Below are 10,215 nucleotides of genomic sequence, written 5' to 3'. Positions count from 1 at the left end.
TTGGTAGGTAGGAGTTAGCTTTTTTGCTAGCAAATGTTTAGGGTGGCCAGAGACAGCACCACTGTCCTCTGTTTACATTGAAATTGGAAAAGCTTCTGTTAAGTCGTGTACAAGTGCTAATAAAGCCAAGATGTTTCTGACGAGCTGAATGAATGCCATGACCAAAAAGTGTTACGCTTGTCTTCATTAATGATGGAATAAAATTGTGTTAAAATGTACAAAATTGTCTAATTCATCTTGCCTTGCGGGGAGCTCAGCAAACCTAAACGTCTGACCGTAGAATTCCACCTGGTGTTGCTCTCTTTCTCAGTATATATTTAAAACACATTTGTATTTCTTTAAACGTGTGTTTGAATACCTTAAATAAATATTAACTGTTGTAAATGCTATAATACCATGCCTAGACTGTATTTAAATTGGGCATTCTACGCCTGGGCTATAATTAAATACGCTATTTCTATTTTAAGGAATATCAGTTATTGGGGGGTGGGGGGACATAGTCCCTGTGATGGAGGGAGGATTACTGTATGCATTACCAACCTTTGAATTAATCACTTCTTTCTGGCTTGGATAGCAGGAGACAAAGCACCTCAATGAAACTTTAAATGTATGCAACAAGAGCCTCAAGAACTACCAAAAATAACAAGATCGCATGTTTAGGCTTTGCTCATGTTTACATATAAAATATCGTATCAAAATTGTCTCCGGGGTCGTTCCAGATCATTTAGGGGGCTCAAAGCAAAATAATGCCAAGGGCCTACCTAAACCTTTGGCGAGCCATTTAGTCACAGTGTACTGTGCAACCCATACATACAACCCATACACCCAGATTTCACATACTGGTCAGATTGTGTTGCACTGCAGAAGATAGTTGAGCTATGCTTTTGCTTTTTTTTTTTCATTTTAAGGTTGTAGTGAAGTATCAAATCTCACATAAAATAAGTTGTTTTTTACAGTCTCCCAAAGGACTTCATAGTCACAATTACTAGTGCAACTTTCAGGTTTAGTCATTCAAATTCAAATTGTCAAATTCGGCAATACCCGATTAACTTTTCAGCTGTTATCAGTAAACATAATTAACGTAAGTAAGAAACGCTAAATTCACGTTACAGGATTGTTTTTTTACGTTGTATTACATTGTAGCATGTTTTTTAAATCTTTATTGAACAAGTCAGAATACAATTCTCAGCATACATTGTAGATGTGCCACAAAGAGGGCATCTCGTAATGACGTAACTCGTAGATAGCCAATCATACGGTAGCATGTCGAACCACAAGGTTTAACTTTTTTGTGCGATTGCGCATGCGCACTTCATTTCGAAAATGGCGGCCGTACAAGGCAGTATGGCCGAGGCTGTTGAAATAAAGGACATTAAAACAGAACCACCCGTTGATGCCGTCGTAAACAACAATACGAATGACGGAAGTGTACTTTCTGCGTCCCCCGGGCCCGGTGGTTCGGTTGGAAGTACCAAACCCGCAACGGGAGCTTTGGAGGAGAAGCAAACGTTGCTGGCAATTCTGCAATTCCTTAAAAAGAACCAACTGTCCGAGTCTGTCGACATTTTGCGCCGTGAAGCTGGATTACCCCAGGATTTGTTCGATTTGAAAGGTGCTGATGCATCCTCAGGTTCTGGAGGTACGCTGGGGACTGTGGAAGGAGGCGGTCTGGATGCCAACTCTCTTCTGAGCCGAGTGACGTCCTCCTCAGCAGCTCAGGCGCCAGTCAAAGGTACGGTTTAAAACTTTGCGCATGGAGAATTTCTTTATTTTCATTTTACTACACGCATGCATGTGTGATGTAATTTAAAATGTTCTTAAACTTAAAATTGTTGTAATTGATAATCCCACCGCCCCTATTTTTGTTACTGTGCATAATGTTTTTCCCGACACGGAGGATATTGTGTTCGATTCATTTGACATGTGCTCTATAGTGCTCATATGTTTTCTTTGTAAACCCCATCAGCGGTTCGTGGAATTGCCAAAAATTAAGGCGAAACGATTTTGAAAAGTAATCTACTTGCGTACACCCCCACCCCTCCAAAAAATGCGACTGCGATTTAATGATATTATTTTTCAATGTCCTCTTCTTATATATATTGTTAACAACCACAAGCAATCAATTAATTTGTAATACGATGAACAGTATCGGGTGTATTATACTTTAATGTTTATGTCTGATAAAATAGACGCACGAAAATACATTACACACAGTATTAATTTGAAATAATTCGAATGTTTGGTACCACTTTTTTCAGTACGAGTATTCACCGGTTTAAAAAAAGTCAACTCTGATTTTGAAATAATACAAATGTCTCTGTCCTCCTTTAAGACCCCAACATTATCATCCAGTTCCCCTACTTGTGCTGTATTATTCTGCATACACTCACACAAGTTGTTAAGTTATACCTGCATGTTACATTGACATAAAATACAATAGCTTCATCTCTTATCTAATATTGTGCCTTTTTAAAGTTGATAATGCTCAGTCAGTGGTGTAGAACTGATCAGTGTCTCACCTTTAGAGCTGGGTCTAATATTTTCGTTACCTTATTTATTCCATGAGTCGGCAGAAATACATTTTCTATATCGTTATCTCTGTTAAGTGTTGGGGAAAGCTGGAGCCTATCCCAGCTGACTTCAGGCAAAAGGGTTCCTGAAAGGGGACTGAAGTCAGTAAAATGTACTACTACACTGTCATTGACTGTCAATAGAAATATTCAACATTTTATGCTAATATCGAAATGCGATCTTGTGTTTCAGCTCCACCCGCAGAGGACCAGCCGGATGTGAGTGTGGTCTTGTCTGCTTACAGCCAGCAGGGAGACCCAGCCCTCTATGAGGTTTATTACAGCGGTTTGAAAAAGTTTATAGAAACTGTTTTGGACTGTCATCGAGCAGAACTGTCCCAGGTTTTCTACCCACTGTTTGTACACATGTACCTGGAACTAGTGTACAACAACCATGAGAATGTGGCCAAGGCGTTCTTTGAAAGGTATGTTTTCTTGACAAGATTGTCTTCCTCTGCTTGCTTGCCATTTCACTAAAATGATGCCACTCCATTTCAGGTTTAGCGGGGATCAAGAGTGTTATTACAGAGAAGACCTTCAAGTGTTGTCGGGTTTGACAAAGAAGGAGCACATGAGAGGCAACGAGACTCTGCTCGACTTTCGCACCAGCAAGTTTGTTCTGCGCATCTCCCGGGACTCATACCAGTTGCTCAAGAGGCACCTGCAAGAGCGCCAGAACAACCAAATCTGGAATATCATCCAGGAGCACCTCTATATTGACATCTTTGATGGCATGCCACGCAGCAAGAGCCAGATTGATGCCATGTCTGGTAGTCTGGCTGGAGAGGGCAAGAGAGAGGCCAATAAGGCAAAGGTTGGCATGGTGTACACAAAATATCAAATACATTGTTATTATTATTATTAGGTGTATTATTAATAATTATACAATCATGAATAGCCGAATAAGTAGTCTTTTTTTCATAATTCAAATCGCAATAATAAATAAATAATAGCATACAGGAGGTGCAGGCTTTTATTCACTTTTGTTGCACATGTTGTGCTGTTAGCTGTTAGTACGTGAGAAAATGTAGCTAACTTGAAGTCTCTAAGAACCACTATGAAAGTGCCCGGACCACAAATGTCGATAGCCGGGACACTGAAATTGTAATTGTGCAATCAGGGCCTTTTCTTCAAACTGAGGTTGTAAGTAAACAAACAATTATTGTTTTGCAGCGGCTGGAGTAACACACCTACAGAAGGACTGGTTCAATCCTTTTGTCCTATTTTGTCTGACTATCTCTCTCGCTTTGCTTTACATAATCTTAGTAGCAGCTCTGCTCCTCCGAGAGGCATTCAGCTCCGTGTTGAGGGGGCACCTGGGGTTTGTGGGAGGTTTCGGGCCTTTGGCGAAGCTTCATGCAGATGTAGCTCCTTGCGGTTTATAACATCGGAGACAAGTTGATGCTTTCTCCACGCTCAGTAAAAACCAAGCTTTTGTAAACATGTTGTTGGTGAAAGCGCAATACGACAAGTAACGAACTGATACACTCCGCCAAAGACTTATGGCCAATAATGCTGAAAATTGTCCACAATGGATTTGCATGATCCACAATGAACATAAAATGACAAAACATGGTGGAGAGGTGCAAAGTAATGACAAAATTAGCAGAGCTGTTGAAACAGTCTCCCAGCTCACAACTGCTTCTTTGGTCTACCTCTCCCTAGGTTTATTACGGCTTGCTTAAAGAACCGGAAATTGAACTGCCACTTGATGACGAGGACGAGGAAGCGGAGAACGAGGAGGGTAAACCCAAGAAGAAGAAACCAAAAAAGGACAGCACGGGCTCCAAGAGCAAGAAGCAGGATCCCAATGCACCTTCACAAACAAGGTATAGATTTAGATTTATTTGTACACATTTCCCCTATTGAACCAATTTTGGACCTTCATGCAAGTTTCATAAACTTCCTGAAAAATGTGCTGTCTCAGAATCCCTCTTCCAGAACTGAAGGACTCGGACAAACTGGACAAGATCATGTACATGAAAGAGGCCACCAAAAGGATCCGACTGGGACGAGATAATCTTCCCTCTATTTGCTTCTACTCTTTTCTTAATGCATACCAGGTCTGAACCCCTATTACTCACTTTTCAATTTGGGTTCAGGTGGGGTTACTGTAAACTCAATTGTTTGTATCCTGATTTCTTAAAAACATTTTCCTGCAGGGCTTAACTGCCGTGGACTTCACAGACGACTCCAGTTTAATTGCAGGAGGCTTCGCCGACTCCTCAGTCAGAGTGTGGAGTGTCACTCCCAAAAAGCTACGCAAAGTCAAGTCAGCAGCAGGTATAGTGATTCAACAATCGCAGTTGTCTCCACCAAGGCATAAATTTGGGGTCAGCAAATAAGTTTGGCCCTTGGCCAAATTTGTTCACACCAATTTTTGTTACTGGCTGAAAATACATTTTCATGAAGCAAACCGAGGTTTTTCCAACTAAAAAATCTTATTATTATCAGTAGGCATGTAGCAATATTGGAAGCTCATGGTTGGGTTTGATTACAATAAGGTAATGATTGCGATATTGTGGAAACACTCACGATATTGCAGGAATCGTCACGTACATTGTCTGTGCATTTTTTGTAAAAATAAAAAAATTTAAAAAGACACCTTCAAATATAGGTTACGCACTTATTCCCCATCAATCCAATGTTTACATTCATATAAATCCAAAAGTCTATTACTGCTGCAGCAATAATCATGCTGTGCTCACATTATAACCCAACTGTGCATTGAGAAATGATATGTTCACTAATTTGACACTGTGTCACATATTTTTCTTTTATAACATCAGAAACGTGGTACTGCCTATTTCTTTACTCTGAAAATTCACATTAAATTGTAAACATAGGAACACTGCTAATAAAGGCAACACAAATAGAAAAAGAGCCAAGTAAGAATAAATAAGATAATCAACTCGAGACCACAATGTTGAGGCACTTTTAATTCCGTGAAGCGTGAATATTGTGACATCCATAATTATCAGTTACTTTTCATTGTCATCTGATGGGCCAGATATAATTGCAAATTGGTCCGTGGGTCCCTCGTTGCCGACCACTGGCATAAAGCATCTGTCCTTTGTCAAATGTTGAGTGAAAAACTAATTGGATGAGAACATTCCTTACATATCCATAGTCTTCCTGGTCCAAGAGAACAACATTTAATAATAAATCCTCTGTAGCAAAAATAAATTGCCAACAGTTTTAACATTGTAAGTGCCACTAATTATCGAGTACAGGTATTAGATACATGTGGAACAATGTTACCTCCCAAAAAATATATTAAATGAAATTACATTAGACGGCTTTAAAAAAAGTTTTACTCATCGGAGGATTTCCTGCCATTTTCAATGATGTGCGCTGTTTTGAATTTATTTTTATTTTTTTTGGTGAACCTCTGAAACAACGATTGTCATCATCAAGCAACACTTTGTCCAATCGGGCTAACTTGATGTTATTTCTCTTGTTTAAGACTTAAACCTGATTGATAAAGAGTCAGACGATGTGCTGGAGAGGATCATGGATGAAAAGACAGCGAGTGAGTCCAAGCTCCTGTACGGGCACAGCGGTCCTGTTTATGGAATCAGCTTCAGCCCGGACAGGTAACAAAAAAAACCCAATGGTTCTCCACCTGCTTTTGCTGCATGGATCACATGCTCTCCTGAATGATCTGCTTCAGCTCGGAACAGATGAGCAGCATAATATCATTGTAGTGACGACTGACGTGCACGTTTAGGAACTACCTGCTGTCGAGCTCTGAAGATGGCACGGTGAGGCTGTGGAGTCTTCAAACCTTTACCTGTCTGGTGGGCTACAAAGGTCACAACTACCCTGTGTGGGACACCCAGTTTTCCCCTCATGGCTACTATTTTGTCTCCGGGGGACATGACAGAGTTGCCCGGTAAGATTAGAGATTTTCTGGCCTCACTAATTTAGAAGATCAACCTGTTTGTGTGAAACTTTGAAGTAGCAGGTGCAAAGATCCACATTTTAGGTACCTAAAATACCCAACTCTGTCGACAGTGTTACATACTGTACCCCAGTGATTTTACACCATGTCTTCCATATCCTCAGAAGTATTATAGTGTATAAGGATCAAAAGCTTAAGTTTGATCCATATACCGGTACACAATTATTTGATAAAACTTTGAGAAAACTGTAATAACTGCTTACCATATATGAGCAGATTTAAAAGATACATTTAATTTTGGGACAAGGCATAATGATATTTCCATCTTACATCATCAAAAATCACATTCCATACACCTACTAACAGAGCAGTACACAGTAGAATTAGAACAGGATGATTTGTCAATTCTATTGAGAATTTAAATTGATCAGATTTATTAAAATTTGTATTTATTTTAGTGGCTTCGTTTGTTTAAAGAACAGTTTTCACCCACAACATTGCTGCCAACAGAGTGAACCGCTTTTGCCAATTTAGCGATTGGGTCGCAATATGTAGTGACTTTTCTTACAACCCTGGCAGGTATTTCACAACCATGACTAACAAACTTTATTTGAAACAAACATGATATTAAAAAAAGGAGAAAGAAATGTGTCAATCGTGTCAATCGTGCAGAACATTGCCAAACACATGGTGCCCATGAGATGAATAAACCATCTCTGTCTGTATCTACTATCTGCCTCCTACAGTCTATGGGTTACAGATCACTATCAGCCTCTGCGGATGTTCGCTGGACACCTGGCGGACATCACTTGCACCCGCTTCCACCCCAACTCTAATTATGTGGCCACGGGTTCATCTGATCGCACAATCCGCCTGTGGGATGTCCTGAATGGGAATTGTGTTCGCATCTTCACAGGTCACAAGGTAAACATTTTTAACATTCTTAATTTGTTGAACATGTACCTGATGTATCTTCTTACACAGTGAGGTCCATACAGTAAATTGATGTTGTTCACAGCAACAATGAGGTGCCAAAGGGAAGTCAAACATCTTTGTACTGCATCTTCTAGGGTCCAATCCATGCTCTGTCATTCTCTCCCAACGGGAAGTTTTTGGCTTCGGGGGCCACTGACGGTAGAGTTCTTCTTTGGGACATTGGTCACGGACTCATGATTGGAGAGCTCAAAGGCCATACAGACACCGTATACTCTCTCAAGTTCAGCAGGGATGGTGAAATTCTTGCCTCTGGTGCGTAATTCACTGTAGTTGTGTATGTACAAGACTGCTACAACATGCTCCATCCAGCCAATACAAAAGTATGTTCATTCTGATTTTGGGTTGTGTCAGTCTGCAACTTATTATTATTGTAATAATTAATCCGTACATTATTTTGCCAATTATTGGTTTAATCACATGATTATTTTTTCCATCGCTTATTTCAAAAACAGAACATTGTTTGAAATTGACAATGTAGAAAACACACAAATTATGATTTGGTTCCTGGTTTGGTACGTAACAAATCAGGAACAATTTTAATTGCTGTTTGCAAATTTTTCATTAGATAATCAATTTGCTTTCTTGGAGGACAACAGAAATGTGACAATGTATCCTGTTAACAGGCTGAATTTCTGAGGCTTTGGGCAATTTTAAATCAATCAAGGTCTCTAAATGATTAATCGATTATAAAAAAAAATAATTTGATTAACTGCTAGAGCTCTTGTGGAGTGTAATGAAGAGTTGGATCGACAAATGGTTTGGCAAAAGCTCATCTGTAAGGACTTGGAGAGTCACGGTTTGAGTCACTCTATGCACAATATGTAAATAAATAAACTAAAAAATAAATAAATTGGCAACTAGTTGTTAGAAGTGATATCTGTCTGCTTCCTAACTGCTGCCGATGTGCCCTTGAGGAAGGCACCAACCCCATTCTAGGTCAAGAGGGGCAGCACTGTTTCCGCATCACTTTCACTCTGACAGCTCTCCTTGCATGCCTGCATATTTGACAAATATACAGCGCAGTGCAAGTTTGCCATTGAGAAATGGTTACCGTAAATTTGAAAAATAAATGTGGTTTAGGGTTCAACTCCTTGTTTAGGGATGAATAACGTTTCTATACATTTATATGTGTGGTGTATTTCTCGAAATACACCTAGCTATTCAAGTGTCTTGTGTCTCCCAGGCTCTATGGATAACACGGTTCGCTTGTGGGATGCCATGAAAGCATTTGATGATTTGGAGACGGACGACTTCACTGCAACCACAGGACATGTTCATTTGCAAGATAATTCACAGGAGCTGCTGCTTGGCTGCTACACAACTAAATCCTCACCTGTTCTACACCTTCACTTCACCCGCAGAAATCTGCTCTTGGCAGCAGGTGGCTACAACCCATAAGACCTTTGACTGAATTGAGCTTGAAATAGCTTTGGACAGTGTGAAAAGATCTAACGATGAACAGGAAATTTATTCTTCATCAATTTTTAAACGCGACCGTCATATAGCACCTAAATACGGTGCCATTGTAACAAAAAAACCATGTTAGAATTAATTACAAGTACAGCTCAACATGTGGCTGCCACTCTTGTATTATAGTGTTTTTTTAATCGATACAAATGTAAATAAAAGCGTTTTTATGTTTTGGGCATTAATGGTCTTTATTGTTAACATAGGGAAAACAAACAGTTATGATCTTACAAGCACATCAAGCTGCCTTCTCCACTCCCAGCAGGCAAAAATCATTTGTATGTCTGTAAAAGAGACACGCACATCACAGTTCATTGATGCAAAAGTATGTCGCTGTATATTTAAGATGATTGATCGAATCGTGTACTTACGTTATTTCTCCGTGACCGCGGCTTGTTTCTTGGGCTTCAATTTAAAAAAGAGACCAATTGCTGCTAGGCTAGCATACGTGGCCAAAACGCACTACAAAGGAAGTAGTAATTCATTAAATAAATTAATAGATTAAATTGTGAGTCTAGTTACTGTTGACTTACATTTCTCCTGCCAACCATGGTGTATGCGTTGAAGTATTTGGCAAACCCAGTGAACTGGTGCTGGGATCCTGCGTCATGACCTCCCATGATGGATAAGTCAACCTATATCACGGTGAAGGGGAAAGATCAATAAATTATATCATTCATGAATGTGACACTTACTCAGACACAAGCAGCGTGTGATTAGTGAGTAAATTACACTGTAGAAATTGTGAGGTACAGAAACGGGCATTACTGTACTGCAATTTTTCGCAGTTTGTTTTATGCCGATTCTAATGCTATACTTTCCTGTGGGTGATGGACTGCAATCGCGGCTCATCCAGTCTGACATTGACAGGTTGGCCAAACTCGCTTGTGAACACACGAAGCTAACCGTGAGCCGTTTATATAGCATTATCATTAGCTAAAGAGTATATAACGGCACCAAACACTTTGTCCATGTTGAATTATGCAAGCCAAACGTGGGATGGAAACGAACGCATTGAGAATGACGCTGTTGCAGTTACCAATGCAAGGTAAACGAGCACAAGATGTAATTGTGAAAATCTTACCTTGAGGAGATTCCGTGCGGACTGTGCCCTTCAACAGCGGCCTCCAAGCTAGAATTGAAAGGAAGTCCCGCCTACTTGGTGTTGATACATTCTTTGTCACTATTGGTCTACAGCCATGACGTAATAAATTTATAAAAAATACGATCACTGAATGGCCAAATAAAATGTCAATAATTCCCACTTGTTTGTGATTT

At 39.8% G+C, this 10,215-nt stretch overlaps 2 protein-coding genes across 2 annotated transcripts; one reads left to right on the top strand and one right to left on the bottom strand.

Annotated features, from left to right (window-relative positions):
• Positions 1-1,319: 1,319 nt before the first annotated feature.
• Positions 1,320-9,118, top strand: taf5 (TAF5 RNA polymerase II, TATA box binding protein (TBP)-associated factor). The gene is made up of 11 exons (XM_052084370.1): positions 1,320-1,732; positions 2,764-2,995; positions 3,069-3,384; positions 4,236-4,399; positions 4,498-4,633; positions 4,733-4,853; positions 6,037-6,166; positions 6,301-6,465; positions 7,221-7,398; positions 7,545-7,722; positions 8,654-9,118. Exons 1-11 carry the CDS (start codon positions 1,324-1,326, stop codon positions 8,866-8,868), a joined length of 2,244 nt encoding a protein of 747 aa, XP_051940330.1. The 5' UTR covers positions 1,320-1,323; the 3' UTR covers positions 8,869-9,118.
• Positions 9,102-10,131, bottom strand: atp5md (ATP synthase membrane subunit k). The gene is made up of 4 exons (XM_052084412.1): positions 10,022-10,131; positions 9,471-9,572; positions 9,309-9,399; positions 9,102-9,221 (listed from the first exon to the last, which is right to left on the bottom strand). Exons 2-3 carry the CDS (start codon positions 9,555-9,557, stop codon positions 9,310-9,312), a joined length of 177 nt encoding a protein of 58 aa, XP_051940372.1. The 5' UTR covers positions 9,558-9,572; positions 10,022-10,131; the 3' UTR covers positions 9,102-9,221; position 9,309.
• Positions 10,132-10,215: the final 84 nt, after the last annotated feature.

Source organism: Hippocampus zosterae, chromosome 13 (assembly GCF_025434085.1).
Source record: "Hippocampus zosterae strain Florida chromosome 13, ASM2543408v3, whole genome shotgun sequence".
NCBI lineage: Eukaryota > Metazoa > Chordata > Actinopteri > Syngnathiformes > Syngnathidae > Hippocampus > Hippocampus zosterae.
This window is presented reverse-complemented; position numbering and strand designations above follow the sequence as displayed.

Coding starts and splice junctions, on each gene's coding strand:
- taf5 (XM_052084370.1), top strand. CDS start 1,324: ATGGCGGCCGTACAAGGCAGTATGGCCGAGGCTGTTGAAATAAAGGAC. Junction 1,733..2,763: donor AGCTCAGGCGCCAGTCAAAG/GTACGGTTTAAA, acceptor CTTGTGTTTCAG/CTCCACCCGCAGAGGACCAG. Junction 2,996..3,068: donor GCCAAGGCGTTCTTTGAAAG/GTATGTTTTCTT, acceptor ACTCCATTTCAG/GTTTAGCGGGGATCAAGAGT.
- atp5md (XM_052084412.1), bottom strand. CDS start 9,557: ATGGGAGGTCATGACGCAGGATCCCAGCACCAGTTCACTGGGTTTGCC. Junction 9,400..9,470: donor CCATGGTTGGCAGGAGAAAT/GTAAGTCAACAG, acceptor CTTCCTTTGTAG/TGCGTTTTGGCCACGTATGC.